At 49.2% G+C, this 21,501-nt stretch overlaps 2 protein-coding genes and 2 long non-coding RNA genes across 5 annotated transcripts; 1 reads left to right on the top strand and 3 right to left on the bottom strand.

Annotated features, from left to right (window-relative positions):
- Positions 1-580: 580 nt before the first annotated feature.
- On the bottom strand, positions 581-7,042 carry tmem45b (transmembrane protein 45B). Its single transcript, XM_088620240.1, has 6 exons — positions 6,883-7,042; positions 4,800-5,016; positions 2,601-2,813; positions 2,080-2,264; positions 1,294-1,439; positions 581-1,015 (listed from the first exon to the last, which is right to left on the bottom strand). The coding sequence occupies exons 2-6, from the start codon at positions 4,993-4,995 to the stop codon at positions 898-900; spliced, it is 858 nt and encodes a 285-aa protein (XP_088476366.1). The 5' UTR covers positions 4,996-5,016; positions 6,883-7,042; the 3' UTR covers positions 581-897.
- Positions 2,812-4,942, top strand: LOC148641266 (uncharacterized). The gene is made up of 2 exons (XR_015930487.1): positions 2,812-4,584; positions 4,680-4,942. It is a non-coding gene; the product is annotated as an uncharacterized LOC148641266 (long non-coding RNA).
- Positions 7,043-8,599: 1,557 nt separating the features above from the next.
- On the bottom strand, positions 8,600-10,601 carry LOC148641264 (uncharacterized). Of its 2 annotated transcripts, none has more exons than XR_015930120.1 (3): positions 10,414-10,601; positions 9,266-9,403; positions 8,600-9,016 (listed from the first exon to the last, which is right to left on the bottom strand). It is a non-coding gene; the product is annotated as an uncharacterized LOC148641264 (long non-coding RNA). The 2 variants fall into 2 exon arrangements; XR_015930121.1 differs by having other exon boundaries at positions 8,600-8,971.
- A 2,223-nt stretch (positions 10,602-12,824) lies between these two features.
- LOC148641263 (uncharacterized) lies at positions 12,825-17,748 on the bottom strand. Its single transcript, XM_088620130.1, has 5 exons — positions 17,449-17,748; positions 17,180-17,360; positions 17,062-17,102; positions 16,756-16,843; positions 12,825-12,930 (listed from the first exon to the last, which is right to left on the bottom strand). Exons 1-5 carry the CDS (start codon positions 17,540-17,542, stop codon positions 12,825-12,827), a joined length of 510 nt encoding a protein of 169 aa, XP_088476256.1. The 5' UTR covers positions 17,543-17,748.
- Between the last annotated feature and the right edge of the window lie 3,753 nt (positions 17,749-21,501).

Raw genomic sequence — 21,501 nt, 5'->3', positions numbered from 1 at the left:
GCCCTCTGGCTCAGTTTTAGGACACTGTTTCTTTACTTTAGCAAGGTCCCAGGTTCATTTGCAGTGTTGCAGATAGCTGCTGGGATTTGTAGTGTCTCCTACAAATCCAAAATTCCTTTTGAAAATGGAGCAATAGTTTTTCTGGGATATCCAGGAATTGATTTGTGATTTCTAAACCTCTGATTCGAAAGCTCAGTGCGGGACCTCTAGATAGAAGATCCATCTTTTCGAGAACAAACTTGCCCACTGGGTTAAAGGTTTCAGCTCCACTTGCTTCACACTAATCCACGCAGACGCACGTTCACTCACAGTGTGACTGCGCTTGTGCTTCTGAGCACAGATTGACAGGGAAACGCCAGAGAGGAACCAGAGCCCAGCGGGTCTGGGAATTCACAAGTGTGGAGATACCTATCTATCTATACCATCGGAGAAACCGTGTTTTTATTAAGTATAGTCTGAGAGAAATCCCCAGTGGAGTCTGTTGCTAGGGGACTTCCCCAAGAATGTGGTCTGAGTGCATAATCACCATAAAACATTTTTCTCATCACCGGATAGTGAAGACCAGCCCGAGGATGGGTAGTTAGTGTGGACAGCAGTTAGATTTTATTGTAAAATTTAAAATAAATGAAGAAATCTTAAAGTTGTCCTTTTAAAAATAAAAGAAAGACACAAATTCTCAGCAGTCTGAAAAGCTGGAGAAAAACTCGTAATTTGTGCATTTGGCCCATCCTGGAAGGGGGGGTCTGGCTGCCTGGTGGCCAGGGCCCTGGGCAGGGCTGCTGGTGAGGGCAGTGCCGTGTCGTCTGCAGGTTGTGTTGTCCCAGGTTGCCCAGTACAAACCAGGGGATCCCGGGCAGAGACTCCAGTCTTGCCAGGTCTGCCAGTTCGTCCATCTGTCTACTCCTCTTCGGACTCCTGGAGCAGGGCCTTGTGAGAACTGGTGTCAGAAGAGCTGGTCTTCAGCAGCCTGATCTCCATGTCTTCTCCCTCCCTCGCGGCTCGCCTCCGCACACAGCTGAGCACAGCCAGGGGGGCAGAGGAGACAGAGAGTGGTCAGAGCTCTAGGTTAGTCACTGGGAGGTTGTGGGTTCGAATCCCACCTGGAACACTGCAGTTGTACCCTGGAGTGAGGTACCTGGCTCAGCCTGCTCCAGGAGAAAGCCAGTGGTTATACTGCCTTTATAGGCTTTGTACCCAGGGTATGAATACCTTCCCCGTCGACAATATTATTATTTTCCAAACTGCTCATTCCAGGGAAACCCTCCCCCCCCTCCTCGTGTTGTGGCCACTCACCACCAGACTGCTGTGTAATTCCCTGCAATGACCAGAAGGGCGGCGGCGTAGTGCCAGCAGTAGCACATGGTGATGAACATGATGTTGTTGTGGTCCTTTTCGTCCCACTGCTCGCCGCCTCCAGGAGGGTACAGCACGAACCCGATCTGCAGACACAGGCGTGGCGTCAGAACCCTCCCTGCGCTCCGGCAGTCCCCTGGCTTATCTTTAGTGTAGATGCACACAGCACTCCTGTCAGGGACTCCTGCCAGGCTCTCAGTTCAGGGTCTGGAGCTGTTATTTTATTTAATTTAAAAAAATACAGCATTCTGTCATCCCAATCAGTGTTGTCTTGTCAACGTGAGAAATAGGACACCTTATTTTTTTTGCTTTAAATATTATTATCCTGGTGACAGACAGACCCTCGAGCTCCGTTTTGCATATAAATGAAAATTGATATCGGAACCTCTCAGGACTCACCCTGTTGACCCTAACCCCTCCACTGCCTGATGAGGGCGAATGTCCTGGGCGGATTCTTCAGTGGTGATGTGCAGCGCGGCCGGTCGAGATCAGTGTCCTTCCTCGCCTGACCCCACCCCCAGCCCTGCTCTCAGACAGCAAGCTAACCCCTGACTTACGATGTGTGAGAGTGACAGAGCACAGGAAATGTGCAGTCAGATAATTCAGCTGCGTTTCACTCCTTCTGTGCGGCAGGGGGGGGGCGGAGGGGCCCCTCCGCAAGAGGCCCCGGCTCGGAGCCTGCGGGGCCAGGGTGTGTGCGGGCGGACCGGAGCGTCGGCGGGGTACCTGCCAGAACCAGGTGCCCTGCAGGATGGCCAGGCTGGCCCGGAAGAGCTGCAGCACGGGGCTGTCCCTCAGGAAGACCTCCAGGAAGGTGCTGGCCGCCCCCCCGAACACGGCCACCAGCAGGAGGGAGTGCACGTGCACGTCCAGCGGGGTGCGGCTGTGCACGTGGAAGTAGAACAGGAAGCCTGGGGCAGGAGGGAGAGGGCAGGGGGGCAGTTACGCTAACGGGAGCACACACAGAAACCAGTCAGGAGCCGCGAGCACTCCGTCTGACCCAGCTGAAGCATGAGCTGGAAAAACCTCCGTGTCCAACTCTGACCTGAGCCCGGCCATAATCGGACAGAAGCCAGAGACATCCGGGTGTAAAGCTCATCCATCAGTCCCCCTGACCCCGAGAGGGCACACAGGGCACTTCTGGAGCTTTTCTTTTTTAACTTTGTAAGCGATGTTTCTTTTTGGTTTTAACGCCGTCGCCTGTCACTCTGCCCCCTGGGGGGCCGGCGCCGAGCGAGTGGACCCACCTTCCACGAAGAGCGCGAGGGACAGGGCCAGCCGGTCCAGGCCCGGCGGCGCCGGCAGCGGGGAGGCGGTCAGGAGGTCGGCGATGCCCGAGACGCCATAGAAGAGGTACATGGTGCTGTGCTGCCAGTTCATCAGCTTCACCCAGGCGTGGTCCTCGCGGTTATAGAGGCGGGCGTGGGGGCCGTCCGGCACAAACTGCTCAGCCATGATCCCTGGGGGGAGGAGGCAGCAGGGTCACGAGCAGCAGCCTGACTTCCTGTGAGACAGTGACCAACCAGCGCCCCTGCCAGGTGAGTGTCGGGGGTCTACAGGGGTCTAGTCAGCCCAGGTGAGGTCATGGGTGCAACTGGGCTCTAACATCAGCAGACAGGTGTGTGCCAGCCGACTGAGAGAGAGCTGAGAGAGTCCAACCGACCGCTGAAGTGAAAGTGTTTTTTGATGAACTCGGAAAGCTGCGTTCCTTGCCAGACAGGATCAGCCAGTATGAGATATGAAGGGTGATTTTTGAGTGAAGGTAATGAATGATTTTTCGACACAGAATGAAAGGGGTGGCATGTTCTAGTAACTAGAGTAGAATACCCTGGTGGCTCTTTACAGAAAGGGATCAGTACTTATTAAAATGAAGATGGCGACTGGGTATAAGAGGTTAAGTCAAGATTAATGTACCAGGGTCCCTTTGTATACAAGGGAAGTTTGAGAATATTATAATTTTTAATTTGAGTGACATGGAGTAACTGTTCTGGTCTACTTAACATTGACTGATAATTGAAGAGTTGAGCAGAATAGTGAATGGACCTTCCTAGTGTCCCAAGAGGGGACCACCGAAACATCTAGAAGAGCAGAGGGGTTCTGTCCACCACAGCAACAGGCCGCCACAACACAGAAATGGAGGTGACAAGCTGACTAGGCTGTGAATTTTGTGGATCGTGGCACGGCATTGTCACAACCACACAGTGAGCACACGCAGGCTCCACACAGAACGTGGCCCGGTCTGACCCGAGAGCTGCGAGGCACTGAGCAGCAGGGCTTCCTGCGGGTTTCTCTTGCGCTTGCATCGAGAAAGCCTGCTGGTTACAGACATGCTTAAAGGGAGGCAGGGCAACATCTAGAAATGTAAACAAGGAAGGCGGGTTGGCGTGCTGACTCTGGGCCTGAGCGTCTGGTTGTGCGCTGCAGAGTGACATTCCACTGAGCTGACCTGGCCCCTGTCAGTGATCACGTTTCACACACGCACACCCAGGAGCTGATTCTTTCACAGACGGTTAGATCGTATAGCCTGGTCTTCATTCAGCTGGTTTTGAGACCCATATTTTTATTTTTGATAAACCTGTACTTCACGATGCCTCGCTTTGTTGTACCTTCTGTAAAGCATACGCGGTTTGTAAGGCAACTGGAATGGCTTTGTCATGACTTGTGCTGTATGAAGATCACCCAGGCAGCAGTCTCCCTGATTGCACAACAGTGAACTCGGCACGTGACTGGACCGGTTTACTCTTGGTGTAAGAGGCCCGTTCTCATCCAACAGTGTATGACACTGGCAGGCACACACCATCCAGCCCGGCTTGCTCGCTGGGACACTGGAATCCAGTGGCTCTGATGGCAGCAATGTTCCTGAAAGAAGAAGAGGGTTGCTGCTGGGATGATGGCTGGGGTCAGAAGGTCTTGGGTTGCTCTTTGTGTGTGTGGTGTTGTGGTCGTGGAGGGCTCGGCAGTGATATTAACGCCTCTGACCGCTGCTGGGAGCTGGAGCGGCTCCGGCCTGCAGTCAGAACAGCAGCGCGGACTGACAGGCACACAGCAAAGCCTCTCTGGCCACTTCCTGCTGGTAATTAAGCGATGAGGTCGTTAAGTCAGTTGGCCCTTAAATTCACACAGGGAGCTGCGTCAGCATGCGTAGCCTGCAGAGGAACAGGGAATGTTTATTCCATGCCGAAAGGAAAAGAAAAGAGACACAACGTTTCGGCTACGTGGAGCCTTCCTCAGGTGTGACACCACCGCATGGAATAAACCTTTACCTGCTCATTTAAATATACGGGCACCTTCCTGCTTCACTTGCTTTCCTCGTACTAATTTTGCAGATTTCCTTTAAATGAAGTCCAGAGCCTTCGGTGGCTGAGCGCAGACCAGAGCCACAGCAGTGCCTTGTGACCTCCCGGTACTCTGCCCACTGCAGGCCGGCCCTGGGCCCCGAGACTCACCCACGAAGGCGAAGAAGACCTTGACGGCCCCCTCTATCAGATCCATCCGGGAGAAGGCCAGAGGCGTTTTGGTGCGTCCCCCCGGCCGCCCGCCCCGCCCGCCGCAGCAGTGCCGCAGGGGGTACTTGACTGACCACCAGAGGCCGAACGCCAGGAAGAAGCTGCCGGGCAGGGCGTGCCCCTTGAAGTTGGCCATCCTGCCCCCAGCTGGGAGTCCCTGTGGAGGAGAGGTAGGTCCCGCTGTTAGAGCAGGAGAGGCTGTTCTCTGGGGAGCACTGAGCAATAGAGCCTGGCAAGGAACAGGCACAGGGACCACAGCCTGGACACAGAGACTGGACACAGACAGACCTGGCTGACCAGAGATGACAGGCTCAGTGTCCACAGTCTAGACACAGAGACTGGACACAGACAGACACAGCCTGGACACAGAGACTGGACACAGACAGACCTGGCTGACCAGAGATGACAGGCTCAGTGTCCACAGTCTAGACACAGAGACTGGACACAGACAGACACAGCCTGGACACAGAGACTGGACACAGACAGACCTGGCTGACCAGAGATGACAGGCTCAGTGTCCACAGTCTAGACACAGAGACTGGACACAGACAGACACAGCCTGGACACAGAGACTGGACACAGACAGACCTGGCTGACCAGAGATGACAGGCTCAGTGTCCACAGTCTAGACACAGAGACTGGCCACAGACAGACACAGCCTGGACACAGAGACTGGACACAGACAGACCTGGCTGACCTGAGATGACAGGCTCAGTGTCCACAGTCTAGACACAGAGACTGGACACAGACAGACTTGGGTGACGAGAGACGACAGGTTCAGTGTCCCCAGCCTGGATACAGACTGGACACAGACAGACCTGGCTGACGAGAGATGACAGGCTCAGTGTCCACAGTCTAGACAAAGAGACTGGACACAGACAGACTTGGGTGACCAGAGATGACAGGTTCAGTGTCCACAGCCTGGACACAGACGGACACAGCCTGGCCATAGAAACTGGACAGCCAGGTCTGTGCCCAAAGAGGACAGGCTGTGCCCCCACAGCCAGTAGGGAGAAGAGGAGACACAGATGCACTTTAATAAATAAACCTTGATTAGACAAGCATCCATCCCTAATCTAATTAATCTAATTACAGTATTCCCACACCTACAGTCCTACTGGGAGAGGAAACTGCCATAGAGCTGTAGCCCAGTGTTTGATCTCCTGTCCCAGCCTGAGGGACAGAGAGTGGCTCTCTGAAACAATAACATGTTATTGCTGTAAATGTTAGTATATCATTGCTTTGGAAACACTAATAAACACCTTGGCACTGGCCAAGCGTAAATGTTCACCGACTTCCTGAACAGTAAAAATGCTTCTCATTTTATTGCGATTTGAATTCCCAGAATATTCGGGTAAAAACACACAAACTGTCACAGATTCCGAACAGAATGCTTCCTCTTCTCCCGAGCATTGGGAAGCAGTGATGATTGTTGTTGTTGTTGTTGTTATTATTATTATTAGACGAGGTGGAGATCTCTGCGGTACAGAAACGCTCGCACATGCTGTAACTGCGGTAGGGGGGAATCGGTTTGAGAGGCAGCGTCGCTATCAGTCGGACAGCAGACTTTGCACCGTGGCTCCGTCGGGCAGGTGTTCACGGGGCTCTGCGGGGCTGTGGTCGCCATCACAACAGCGCGACAAACAGAGCTCCCTGAGGGCCCAGGCGCAAAGCAGGCTTTGGGAAATCTGGCCACCAAACATTTTTCTAAAGTCATTTTGTGTTATTCCCGGAGCTCTATGGGTTTTCTGAAGGTTGAAGAAAGCCTTGTCAAATTTACGCCAAAGAATGTAGTCGAGACCCCACCACTGGATTCCCAGTTACTTTTCAAAAAAGGGTTTCGCACTTTCTGTTACAGTGAACGGCCCCGAACCTGCAGTTCATGGACACAAGGTTCAAGAAAACGTGCAGTCATTTTTTTAACACCATTCTATTTTCTTGTCTCGCCTTTAATGTTAAAAAGGTAGAAAACGAAGATTAAGGTGAGAAAAGGATGAATCACTTTCATTTAAAAACGAAATACCTGATTTTCGGAGCGGCTCTTCCTCGGTGTCCTAGGCTGGGCGAGAGGGTGTCCGGGCTCCGGGCTGCGGTCTCCAGCGGACTGAGCGCCTCGCGGCGGTGCGCCCGCTGGCTCCGCCTCGCGCCTGCCCTGCGCACCTGCACAGCGCGCGCCCTCCAGACCGGACCCCACCTGTGCGCACTGACGGAGGTGCGCACGGTCGAGGAGGGCGATTATTCCAAAACATTCCCAGCACACCGCTTCAGCCTTGCCTTATGCATACAGGCGATTGCACCGCATACGAGCCTGCCATGAGCACAGTTCTGATTAGACTCACATTTAGCCTCCTCACGTATTTTAATAATAGTTCGAATGTATTGACAAATTAAGAGAGGCTATACACTACTAGACAAACACGGATTTGTTATTAACTAAATAGCAACTCGACGTGTTTTCCAACATAGTCAGCAAGTATACGGTGCGTTATCTTCATGTTATCATGATGACACCGTTCTGAACAAAAGAGAAAGCTTCGCTTTCAACTATTTTACATAATAGTATACATGATGGAGATGTACATGAATTCAACATAAAAATAGTAATAAATACCGGTAGCGGGAATTAACAGGACACTGACTAGCTGGAAACTACAATTGCTCCAGCGTGGCTACGTCCGTGTGTGCGTTCTGTGGGTTTTACACGGTTTTACTGTGGGTTTTACACCTTCGTCCCTTGTTTCCCGTCTTGTGCGGGTCTCGGATCCACAGCGCCCCCGCGCGATGCACTTGAGCGTGCAGAGAAGTAGCTCGCGCAGAGATTAATGCACAGTGTAGCGGCACGAAGTAACTCCCAGCCTCATCCTGAGCACTAATACTAAAACACCTAGAACTCCTCATGGGCGCAGCTGAACCCCAATCCATATTTCAGTCATTCAGCAGTGTTGCTGCACAGTGACAGTGCAGTCTTCCACAGGTTCAGTGTGCTCTTCTGTAGAGGCTCAAAATAAGCGATTCAGATCACTGGTTCACATGGAAGGGCTCAGCTTGAGCAACCAAATACTGATTCCAAATATTCCCTTGAGAAAGTGTTCTCCCAGCCTGTGAAACGGAGTGGGCGGGACACTGGAAAGGAGTGATTACTCCTGCTGGCACTGTGCTCAAACACTAAGAGTCTCTGGTGGAAGTTGGAACACAAGTGGCATTCACAATAATCAAGGACAATAGTACAAATTCAGTCAGCTACCATAAACTGAGAATGAATTTCAAGTCAGAATGAAACACTACTCAAAAATGACCCTGAAAGTCAGGATGAGATCTAGAAATCTGTTATCAATACCCAAAAGATCAGAACCTTTGAAAAACTCACAGCAGAATGGTGATTAATAGAAAACAGGCTTCAATGATGTCTTAGGAAGTTGTGACATCAGTTCCATTCATTATACAGGGTGAAGTGATTGAATAGCCTCACTTAGTAATTGACAGGGAGAATGAAAGCTATTAGTACATCAATCAGAAGTGTTCAGTAAAAACAACCAAAAATAACTTTCTAGAGAACAAAATTAATGAAATCAAAGCTCATCCAATTAACTTCCTTAGATAAAGACTTTACTACTAACTATACAGAAACACTCAAAATGGATCAAGTTGACAATTCTAGCTCAAGAAGCAGCTGTACACAGTTGTATCTAGTTCATACACAGATTATAGCTCAACGCCGCTGGAGAAGGAAGGGACACATAGTGAGGGAATCTGGAGAACCTTTATTTAGCACAGCACTCGACATTTTACACAGTGTCTGAGTAAAGTATACAGAGCAACAAGGAGGCAGGAAGAAACTAAAACAGGTTGAACTCATACACACTTTCTCACAACTCTAATATCTCACAACAGCTGCTAGGGTCAGTTCACTGCGTTGGTGGTCTTGACTGCAAAGGGATGATGGAAATTAACTCTGTGTGAGCAAGTGAGATCTCAGGAGACAAGAGAGAAGAAAATGAATCCATAACATAATGGAAACATGGAGTTCAAGGGTTTCAGTTTGTATTCACCTGGAAGGTCAAGTAGAAACTCACAGGCTGTGGATCTGCAGCCTTCAGCAGTATATCTTTCATCTTCAGGAGGGATTGAAGAAGGACACACAGATAAAGGAAATGACACTGGATCCAGGAGAGTGAAAAAATGGAAACATTAAACATAAAACATAAAAACTTTAAATATGTAGATGTTGGAGTGGGGAGCTGTATCAGTGTGTGTTGGCTGCAAGGGAACAAGATGAATTTAACTGAAAAATAGACAGGATCACCTGAAAAAGACTCTACAGCAAAAATGTTTCTCCTTCATCTTTCAGCTTGAAATCCAGATTTACCTGTTTGAACAATGAGGTAGAAGAGTCAGTGGGGACTCACCTGGAGTCCTGGGTGATGAGACTCAGGAGGAGGTTTGATCACGTCAATCCACAGCCTCATCAGACCAGGAGGAGACAACTGTGTCAGAGGCAGCGCCGACAACAGGTATGGACCCGGAGTCACAGGCAGGGGGATCGGCTGAACAGTGAGAGAGAGAGAGAGAGAGAGAGAGAGAGACGGGGGCAATCGACAGAGGGAATGAGTGAGATTGATGGAGGAAGGGTCAGGAGACAGAGGGAGCTCCCAAGATGCCCCATCACAATCCTCCACGAGATCAGTGCCCTGACAGTTACAGAGAGGGGAACAGGTAGAGAGCACAAGCAGTCTTGGGGACTTGGAAATTTAATATTTCTTAAGTCTCTAAAGCTCTCTAATATTTTGTGTTGATTCATTTTCAAACAAGTTTCAAGTATTCTGCCACAACGGGGCTCCATCTCTCTAATTGCTTGGTTTGCAGTAGTCTGAGCTCTGATTTAGTGATGGACAGCTCCTCCTCTGAGCTGAGATGTTGATCACATGCAGAAGAGTGAGGACTGGGGTAGTAGTGGGGTTAGGGAGTGGACATGCCATCAACATCTGAACCCAGAGGGAGTGCTTAAGACACATGATACTCCGGTGGTTGTCAGAGTTCATGTGAATCTTCAGCTTTTATTTGAAGAGATCTGGAACATTAGTGACAGAGGAAGAAGCATAGAAAGGTAAAATAATACATTGAGATAGAGGGAGAGAGCCTCTGTGACAAGACAGTTTGAAAGAGAACGTTTCAGGTTTAAAGTCAATTGTTAGGCAGCAATAAAATACATCCTTCACTATTACTGAGACCACGAGTCCTTGTCGAGCTCCAGAGTGAGAGAGCTGGAGAGAAAATACTGAAACTTACCTCTCGACTCAAACATGGTTCCGCTTGACTGCCCGAAGATGTGGTTTTGTGCGCGATATTGAGAAAAAGGAGTGAGGTTTGTTAGTCAGAGTTGAAGAGCAGGATTTGCAGGACAATAGAGGGGCGAATATTCACAGGAATAAGAAATATACAGACAGAAAAAATTCTCACAAAACATTTCCAAACTATCGCGGGCACAATAATGTCATACAGGTGTCAATGCACAAAGTAGTAAAGCTTAAAACGCGTTTGCGCACACGATACTTACTGCCCTCTCTGTTGTCCGGCCCTCGCGCGTAAGGAGGATAAACGGACCGGCCAGAATTTATAGGCCGTGGAGCCACAATGACCAATAAACAGGCACGACGACATCAGTCGTGGCCCCGCCCACAAAAACCCTTCATTAATATTCAATATATAGCGGCGATTTTCCTATTAAACAAATTTGTAGTTCGTCTTCCCAACGCATGTGGGCAGTCCAACCCCACCCTCTGCGTCGAGGAGGCGGGACTGGGCGGCGTGACGTTAAGACTCCTGATAGGCTGAGGCTGCGCATATTTAAATTAGCTCCGCCCCCGTGACGGCTTTTTCCGGAAGTTCTGCCACAATTAGGAGCTGAGCGTTTTCTCGATTTTTATTGTTTTTTGGCTTAATTTTTTAGTGATATCGTTATAACACCGTGCGGAATTCATGCGGTGATATATCGGACCCTCTTGACTTTCCCCTCGTGAGTAAAAAGCGATTTTTTTGTTGTTTGCGTTGGATCAGCAAGATGGCGACGGGAGATAATTTGCATTTATTAAAATCAGAGGCCGATCGCTTGTATTTTAATGAGCTAATTTGCATTTGTGTTGTTAATGTAATCTGGTTTTCGTTAGAATTGTTTTTGAGAATTTTAGACCAAAACCGTTCACTTTGCTTAAGTGAGTAAAAAGTGATTTTTGTTGTTTGTGTTTTATTAGTGAGACGTCGGTGTTGACACCCTCATTTGCATTAAATCTGCATATTATATATATATTATAATCAGGCATCAGCTGCTTGTATACTAATGAGCTATTTATATTGTAACGCAACGGGGGCTCAGGCGGGCGCCCTCGCCGCATTAGGTCGGCCCCTGCACCGTCCGGGGCTCGAACCCGGGACTTCCGCGTCTCTCTGCAGCGACCTAGCCCCGTGAGCCAAAGAGAGATCTCTCCACAGCCCAGTAGCTGCGGTCCTGCTATCACAGGGAAGGGCGGTGACGTCACCCGCTCTGGTACGCCGGCTCTTACACAGCGCCTGTCGGCCGTAAGCGTTACACTCTCCCCCGCTTAAATCGCCGTCCCCGGCGAAGGGCTATCCCGCCCCGCTTCTGACACCAATGTAACGCAACGGGGGCTCAGGCGGGCGCCCTTGCCGCATTAGGTCGGCCCCATCCCAACTGAGGCTCGAACCCGGGACTTCCGCGTCTCTCTGCAGCGACCTAGCCCCGTGAGCCAAAGAGAGATTATGCCGACCTAATGCGGCAAGGGCGCCCGCCTGAGCCCCCGTTGCGTTACAATATGTATGTTGTTAAATTGAACTAAATTTAAAAACAGTTGTATTGGAAATTGTGTTTTTTCCAGATATATTTCGTTTTTACTTTGTACTGAACAAAAGCTTTAATGTGTAAAAACAAAGTTACCCTGTTACCCTGTTTATGTTAGTAAGACGTCGGCGTTAAAACTCTTATTTGCAATTAATTTGCAATTAAGTTTCTATTAAAATTGTTCACAAGTTGTCTTTATTTTAATTAAATGTTTTGTTCATGCTTCTGTTTTACTTTTTGAACTTTGAAAAAAACTTTCAATTCGATTTTGTAGTTTCTAAAATGTATTTTTACACTATACTGAAATAAAATAGTTCCGTTTTTTAAATTCTTGATTATTTGTCTTTTTTGGATAATTTGTTTTCAAAGAAACTGTCTTGATGCCTTTTGCATCGCGTTAATCTAAAATGTTTAAATGTTTCAGAGATTTGAAACATTGAAAGGGTTGCTGATTAACTTTTTATTCTGTAGTTTACATGTCAAATTATGCTAAGTAATTATAATGAGTACATTGATTATGTATGAGTTAATTAAAGGTCTTTAACATTAAACAAAGCACTCCCAGGGCAGGGCTTAGAGACAGCCATTTGTGATTGGAGTCAATGTCTTGTCAATCATAAAAACACACCCTTTTAGAACAGCGTCATCGTTGGGGGTGTGGTATTTTGATTGACACGTCTGTCAACCAATCAGAATCATGGAGTATGACTTTAAAATCATAGTCCTAAGTCCTTTCCAATCAGATTTCTTGTGGGGCGGGACATGGGCGTGGTTGTGGAATTTGACCAATCGTTTGAGGGTAAAAGTTGTGGGGTGGGCTTTAACCCAAACATTTTGATTGGTCGGTGTGACGTTACATAAGTGACGCCCCTCATTAATAATGCACCACACCCCCCTCATTAATGAGACACGCCTCTTGTTAGCCACGCCCCTTTATTAATATTCATACGGGCGGTTCGTGTTCCTTCTTTTCTTTGGTTTTACGTTTGTGTTAAAATAATGTTACCAAGAAAACAAGACAGAACTCGGAATTCTTTATTGAGTGTTGCAGCATACAAATCAAAGACCGTTGGTTACAATGAGTTACAGAAAATACAGAGCGAGTTACAGCATCACAAGTCACCGCGTCCGTGGTGGTGATTTCCTTCCCAGCTGCAGCAGTCTGGTCGGTGCGGGATGGGTTCTGTCCGGGCGGCAGGGACAGCAGCCAGGCGAGACCTGAAACACAAGAAAAACAGGTAAGCGACAGCGACAGCAGGCAGATGCAGTGAGGAGAGAGAGGAGGAGCACAGGGAGTCACTGGGCAGTACAGCGCACCTCGCTTTGCGCGACACGGGCTCGTCCTACTGTCGGGAAAAGTGAAACTAAGGCTGCGTGGTTCTGACCTTCAGACGGTCTCCTTCATGGGATGGGTGATGCTTACGCTACATTTTTGATTCAAGAGTAGATGCCACACGACTTACGTTTTATTAATTTTAACCTTCACTCTTATATAAGGTCAGCGAGTTTTACAGAGACGCGGTTTGTTCGTGTGACCTGGATTGTGGTTCTAATGTTATATGATTTTAAATATTTAGTTCTACGTGCACCAGCATTCTGCTGCCTGTTTTCAAGTTGGAAACTTCTGCTTCGTTTCAGGTCGGTCTTGGCTTTCTGAAAATAATGTTGCGCTTTAAGCAATCTGTATGACCCAGCGTCACACAAAGCAAGGTATGGCTGCAGTGTACCGATATCACATCTGTCCCGGGACACTGCGGGGCTACTGCGCACTAGATCATACATGGGATCCAGGCTGTTGGAGAAGATTGATTTTATAATAACTGAGCTCCAGCGCACTACAGGTAAGGGGCTGTTCCTACTAATCAAGTGCTCCCCCTGATGAGATTAGTTCTCAGTTTGCTCCCACCCACAGGGACCTCCGATTCACAACAAATCATGTCAACCCCCTGCATTGTTAAATACAGCAGGACTCCCCCTACGTCTAGACACAGTACCCACCACCAATGAGCCACAACTTTACAGTCAAGCAATTTTTATTAGTGAGCAGGAGATGAATGAATCCAGTAGCATACAGTTCTGGAATTGAATGCACACACTTGAAAATATTCAAGTACAAACAGTTCAACTCTGCCATTTCAAACAGGAAAGATTAGGACACATAGGGTTCTAGATCCCTTTGAGGCAATAATTGCCTGCAGTCTGGACACATTGAGCTCACTGTTCTCTGTGTGATCTGAGACACTTTGGAGCTACAGAGGTGTCTGTTCTTGAGGGTTTAGGGCTTTTGTGTTCTTTACTATATACATTGCTGCTCAGGTGGAGTGAGATGTAGAGTGTAGTTTGGCCATTACTAGACTGTTCACTTTTCTCCTGCTGACCTCCTGACTGAGGTGTTCCTGCTGCAGACTGGTGTTACAAATCCCCACCATTTAGCTCTCACCTTAAGTAATCCAGAACATTAGTATTGATATAGGAAAACATACATAAAATGGAGTTATAGAGTCAAAAAATGTCAGATTAATTGTGCATGTCAGCATTCGTACCAATTTATTCAGTTCCCTTAGTGGAGTGAAAGAGTGCCTGTATAATATCAGGGTGTGGAGATCTACTTCAGATCACCCTAGAGATCAGTCAGAGTCTGCTCACCTTGGCAATCTATAATCTCAGTCCTCTGTGAGTGATAAACTGCAGGAGTGGTGGCAAATTTAACCTCATCCTATGTTCTAACATATTGGCACACCGTCACTCTACACACATTTCAGAGCACAAGTCAGTACATGAGCAACTGTACTCTGTGTCTTCCCTGGAGAACAGGAGTTACCCTTTCTTCAGGTGCTCTTACTTGAAATGAGTACTTCAGCAAGTAGCATCATGCTCAGCTGGATTGAAATCTGCAGACAGACTTGGACAGTTTCTGTTTTCTCCTGAAGACCTCATTGGTTGCACTGATCAGCTATTTTGAGTTATTGTCATGCTGCATGGTGAATCACTCTCCAGTAAGTATGGAGGCATCTTCCCCTACATTAGAGACAGTGTTTCCGTCAACTACTGAAAGCATTCTTCTGCTGCCATCATGAGCAGCATTAATACAGATGAGGGAACCAGTTGGAGACACTCATGCATCCCCAGGCCATGACATTACCTCCACCAGGCTTCAGAATGTGCTCAGAGTACAGAGATGAAAGGTTCAAGTGTGCAGACAGAAAGGAGCTGTAGATGCTCCACAGAACAGCACCTCCTATGTTAGTCATGGCCTGGCCTGGGGAGATCATGAGGAGCTTTCTGCACCTCTACGCCTACATCAGCACTAATGCACTGGGTGTTGTGGATTCAGAGCCGAGAACTTCAGCAACACCTCAAGGTCTTCTGCACTCCCCCCTGAGCTCAGATGTTGATCACATGTACAGAGTGAGGATTAGGATCAGACGTGGTGTTAGTCAGACACCATACATGTCATCTACATCTCAACTTGGAGGATGCACATCAAATATTCAGGTGTTGTGGCATTCTGTCATAATTCGTAGTGCAACCAAGGAAGTCATCAGGAGGAGAACTGAAAAACCTTACAACGATCAAGTTACTTTCAGCTTTCAATCCAGTGGAGCAGGAAGAAATAACTGAAGTATGATCACCTGAAGACTAAAGTACTCAGTGGCAGCAGGAGTTTCTAGGACGATTACTGATTGAACTCAATGGGTCACAGACCTCATTTACTTAAAATGAATGTGTCCCAATTACTTCAATATACAGGACTGAGGACAAAGGATGTTTTTACTGGAATATGATCAAATGTGTGCACAGAATCCAAAAGTAAAATAATCCCTCAAATTACTGTTGTGTTCAGTACATATTGCTTGACTGTAAAGCCTAAGTTGACATTGCAATATTCATGCAGGACACCTTTCAAATGAAACCAAGCATGATCTAGTGTCCCATTGTATCAATACACCTTGACAGGAGGGGTCTGAGTGACAGGGGCAGTGGCATGAATTAATGTGATCTATTCGCATGTTGTGCTGTTAGAATTAATGCTCTAGACCATGAAAAGATTGGACTTTCTTTGGGTGTGAGGGCAGCTGACGCTCTTCGAGAAATGATTGTTTAAGCTGCAGTAAAAGCCTGCTTGCTTCAATGTGCTCAGTATGGGAGCTGCACACGAACAAGTATGGGAGAATTCCCATTGAAAGGGACATTTATTCTGGCTGTGGAGTTCTCTCAACTGAAGAAATCAGCTACAATTATCCTTAACACTGTCACTGCAGAGTCCTGGTGTCTGAATGTTCACACACTAACCACAGAATTCACTCGGTCCACGTCTCCAGAAAACAGCTCCTTCCCCTGCGACAGTCAAGTTCATCCCAACACAAGCGCAGGAGAGCTGCTGTGTGGTTTGCATGCTGTCAGAAAGCAGGTGAAAGGCAGGAGCCATTAACAGTTCCTCAAGAAAGAATTATAAACTCTATAAAATATTGAACCTGGTTTAAGAAGTGCTGACAATTTGCATCTTTACCTCAACACACCTTGACCTGCTGGTTAATGAGAACTTATTGCTTTCAGTCTATGAGCCTCTTCAGATTCCTGTTCTGTCTCAAGGTGACTCCACAGCCAGAACCTTTTTCTCATCTCCCTCCCAGTGTGGGATTGACTCTTGCTTGTTGCTTATTTATATTTCCTGTGAGCAGCAGTGCCTTGAGGTGGATAAAGAGCATGAGTGGGCAGTGTAGTGTCAGTGTGGGAGCCCATCCTGTCTCAGGGTATTGCACTGTGAAGGTGGGACCTTGATCTAGCTCTGGAGTCAGAGCTACTTGCAGCCTCTCCAGTCCACTGCATTCCAGTTACTGTACACAGATCTATTGAATTCATAATTGGTAGGATGTTCATACAATCAGAATTCAGGAGCTGGTTGTGTCATATTACTGCAGTACAGTGCACTGGAAGGGCTGCAAATTGTGTAGCTCTGACTAAAACCTTTTTACCAAGTAAGGTTGAACCTTGTGCTTAACTGAGCCCGTCGGGAGATGTGAAGTCAAATCCACAGTTAACAGGATTTCTGCCCTCGGGCTGTTTGAAAACTCGCTGGTTAACAGCCGAGACGAGCAGCTCCGGGATCCGCCGCCCCTATTGGCCGAGTCTGACCGAGAAGGCAGGTGCGGTCAGTCTGCAATTAGACTTCAATCCGCGGCTGTTTAGCGGTTCCGACAGCCGGGTCGCTTCTTCGTCTTTAAATAGCGAGTTTGCAAACAAAAAGTTTAGAAAATTTACCGTTTCTCTGGGTGGACACTTTCGGAGCGCTTTGTCACGACGGTACAAGAACACTGGGCTTTAAATGTGAATTATGTTGAAACTTACTTTGATGGAGCTGTTGGACGGGCTGACTTGTGGCTTCGAGTCTGCGGAGGAAAACTGGTGTTAAACTTGAACCTACAGCTTTCACATTGATGTTTTTTTTTTCCTTTTTTCGTTTTACCTGTCAAATACGCCTTTTTCTCGTTTGTATTCTAGGCTTGTGGAGTATCCGTGCGCGGCTCTGGGCTTTAAGGGGCGGATGTCGAGTCCTCCTGGCGTGGAGACCTGAGCGCAGACCCACCCGTGTACCGAGTGACCGGAGCTCCGCGGCGGATCCACAGGCGAGTCCGAGTCTCTTCTTCCTAGAAGCCGAGAGACCCGGTCAGGAAAGCGCAGCTTCAAGGCTCGTTTAGGACGGAAAACCACTTTCACAGGGGCTTCGTCGCTTACCGGTATCGCCCACTCTCGGTCCTGGCGAATCCAACGGTAGCGGGTCCTTGTGGTTCCGGACTCTGTGCAGCTGCGGGTCCGGCTGGGTTTTCATTCTCCGGAGCCGGTTTGCATGAAGACGCGCCGACCACTCTGTATAGCCTCTAACTTGGGGAAACTCGTAGCTTGACTTACCGGTACCTGACCGCAGGACCCTGGAGCCCAGACGTGTGAGACCCGGTGTGAAGACTGAACCCAGGTGAGAGAGGAGAGAGAAACCGCTTACCTTGCTCTCGAAACGCCGGCTGCTCCCGTCCTGCTGTAAAGGTTTAAAGCTTGCTATAAATGAATTTCTCCTTGAACAACGTTGGTTGTTCTGGTGAAACCTGCAAAAAAAAAGTTTAGTGCATGTATGAGAAATTGAAACGCTTTTTGTTTTCTCTTTTCCGGCAGCCGAGCAAAGCGCCTGTACCGGGAGAGCAGCGAGGTACCAGTCGCGGTCTCCCGGTCGGCCGGCCGCCAGACTCCCCCCCACCTGTCTCTGCTCACGGACGCGCTCCCCACCCTGGGTCGGGACCCCAACCTGCAGGAGCTGTAGGACAGACCGCCCCTATTTATAACGTGAACCCCCTGATGAGCGCGAAAAGGACGAGAAAGGTAGCTAATTAAGAGACACCTGGAACCGAGATGGGACTGTGGATACTGTTATATTAACACTGCTGTGTATTGTAATTGTTTTATTGCTTTATATCTTTATTTGCTGTAATAAACGGTTTAATTGTTACTTGGTTTGATTAATCTGACAGGGTTTGGGTGTGGGGGGCGGAGTACAGGGGTGTATAGAGCTGTGCATCGGGTCCCCCTGTGAACAGCCACACCAAACGGCTCGCAGCGCTACAGCCTCCGGGCACAGTCGCTGTCGGGGAGCCGGGAGGCGCTGGCCTGCGGCCTAGATTGCAGCCTCCATCCCCGCCCTCGAGTAGAGAGCCGTGCCGGCCCGAGGACACTCGCAGCCCGGTAGGTGAAGGATGACGCTCCGCTGTGCTGAGGGAACGCGTCCCGTCACCATGGTGATTGGTGTAGGGGGTGTGGCTGTGCTGCAGGGCGGAGTTCAGTGTTAATAGTGTCCAATCAGCGTGTGGAAGAGGAACAGCCAATCGGAAGAGCGCAAGTTCAAGCCGAGAGAAAAATAACAGCCGAGCCAGGCGGGTCTCGAACCCGGGACTCTGGGGTGGAGATGTATGAAAGTTGGAGTTTAGCTGAGTGAGCTATACTCCCTGTTAAATCTGGCATGCGAACATATTTATCTGTTCAAATTTCGCTAAACGGAAAAAAAACTAAAATAAAAAAGTATCCCTCCTCTTGCGATTCTAAAAGTAGTATCTCCGCTAATCCTTGTTGCGGGGTTTTTTATAAAATGCTTTGGGATGTGCGGAGACTCGGGGATTTGAACCCGGACTCTTACCTCCCGCAGCCCAGCGCCCTACAGGACGAGCCACAGCGTCGGGAGACGATAGAGCCCCCCTCTAAACAGAAAACCTTTAAAACTGCGATTCACTCGTCCTGCACTCAACAGCCCCCCTGCTGTAATAACGACAGCTCTGCTAGCTGAGAAGTATTTAATATTCATGCTGTTCTTGCATATTACAGGTACTTGGAGCTGCCCTGAGTCCTGCTGTGACCCTGCCCACTGTCCAGGGTGGATGTCAGTCCTGCCTACTGCACACTGCTTCACTGTGAACTGTTTCAGGGAGTTGCTGTGGCTCCCCCTCGCCTGCCTGCAGGTATATCTGACTTTGATTAAGCTTTACTCTTCCAGTGTTCCCCACGAGATCCCCGTCCGTCAACAGGCACAGAGCTCATATCAGAAGTTCCCCCGAAACTGGGACAGAAGTGTCCAGTCCCAGTCCACACAGTCCTTTTACTTTTCCCCTCCACACGTGTCCCTGTCCCGGAGAAGTCCCGGCCCGTCTGCTCGTCCCCTCTGGCAGGTGAGCCAGCGCCGTGCCGCCAGGGAACCCGGCGGAGGCTGGACAGGTTGGTCCTGTCCGCAGGGCCGGAATGGGACAGGCTGCTGGGGAGGGACCCGGGGGCCTGGGCAGGTGAGCGCTGTCCCGCGAGCACGGCCACGTCCAGCCGAGATACTCTTCCTCCTGCAGGACCGCCGGCACGCTCACCGTCACCCCTGTATAGCACCGTCAACAAGAAGCTTTGCAGTCGGACTGGGAAAAACTGACGTTGCTGTTCCTCCCTCACCCCCAGGGGAGAGCTGTCCTTTTACTCCTCTTTCTCATCGACCAGGGCAGGATTCGGGATTCCCTTCCTCCCGCCTCTCCCTGAAGCCCCCCATCAAAAGCCAGAATAGGCACGGCGCACAGTTTTCTGAAAGGAAATTTGTTTATCTATTGAAAAATTCTATTTTCTATTGCTCTATTGTTCAGAGCAAAATTCTGGCACTTGAACAAAACATCATGGCCAAATTTCCCCCTGGCCTTTACCCATCATGGCCTCCTAATAATCCCCGTCTCTGAACTGGCCTCATCACTCTGCTCTCCTCCCCACTGAGAGCTGGTGTGTGGGGAGAGGACTGGAGCATCATCCAGGTGGGGCTGCACACTGGTGGGGGTGGAGGGGATCCCCATGACCTGTAAAGAGCTTTGAGTGGGGAGTCTAGAAAAGTGCTAAAGAAGTGTTATGAAACTCTGTGTGTGTTCACCCTCATCAGGAGACGGAGGCTGGCCCTCCCTGGACCTCGTGGACGCGCAGTGGCACGTCCTTATGTCCATCACCATGTCTTGGTTTGCTCCCGTGTCCCTGAGAAAGTCAGCACCGCCATGTTCTCCTGTTTGCAGTGCGTGAAAGCACAACAGGACAGAGTCGATTGACGAATCCCCTTATTCAGCTGGATCAGCTCCTTATAAACTCCCCGTTAATTCGGCTGATCGCCGGCCCCAGGGGCTCCCGCCGCCCTGTCTCTCTCCCGTCGTCAAGCTCTGTCCCCCCACCAGCGGCGGCAGCACCTCCGCGCCCGGCCGGGAGGAGCCCCAGGAGCCCCTGTCCAGTCTGCTGAGCGCCCAGCGGGAGCGGGGGGCCGGGGGGTCCCGGGAGGAGTGCGGGCTGGGGGAGGCGGGGTGAGGCCTGCCCGGGAACGAGGATCAGGGGCCTCACTAGAAAGGAGGGACGTCAGCACCCCAGTGAAAGGACTGCTCATCCTACAGAACTGTTTCCAAACGGGGCTCACTCTCATACCCCACAATGTTCTTATCATCGCTCAGTAGTACACAGTGACCACCATCACCCTGATAAACTTACAGAAGCTGCCCGACTGAGTTCACAGTTACGTAAACATCAGACATTCAGCTGTGGAATAAAATACCAGCCGTTCACTTTAAGGTAAAGACCTTGCCTGTGCGTATGTGCGTTGGTAAATGATTAATGGGGTCAAAACACCGAATAAGCCCCCACAATATGAGGACATTGGGGGTTATAACGACAGGGCTGATGTCCTCAAAAGCCAGAGAGTGTAAAGCTCTGTTTCGGGCCTTGCCAAGTCGCTCCCACCCAAATCCTGACCGGCCACGTTACCCCGCGTCTGTGTGCGAGTGTGTTGCAACACTGCCCTCTCGTGGATTCAGTGCGTTACTGAAGCGGCGTATCAGGCTGTTCAGCGTTACCCGCGCAAGTCGAGTTGTATTTCAAGTTTCTCCATGAATCCCATCTGTTATGTACGGAAGTGCATTGCTGCCACCAAAGGGGGGGGGGGAAATCACCCCCTTATCCCGTAATTACGAGATAGGAATGATTACTTATTACCTATGACATCTCACATAATAATTACAGTGCCATCCAGCAGCTACCGTGAGCTTGATGGCACTTTCGGTTTAATGATCGTGTCAATATCCAGCGCAGCAGAATTTGGACGGATTTACTGCCGCCTGGGGTTAAATCATACTGAAATCTTGCACTTTTTAGCAAATGTGAACATAATCGTTATAAGCATGAGGACCAGTTTTGTGGGATTTAGAGATCAAAGCAATGATGGTTCCGTTATGAACAGTTACACGTGCGATCAAT

The sequence above is a fragment of the Lepisosteus platostomus genome, chromosome 25 (assembly GCF_059453375.1).
Source record: "Lepisosteus platostomus isolate fLepPlt1 chromosome 25, fLepPlt1.hap1, whole genome shotgun sequence".
NCBI classification, from domain to species: domain Eukaryota; kingdom Metazoa; phylum Chordata; class Actinopteri; order Semionotiformes; family Lepisosteidae; genus Lepisosteus; species Lepisosteus platostomus.
Note: the sequence above shows the minus strand (reverse complement) of the source record. Positions and strands in the feature narration are given on the sequence as shown.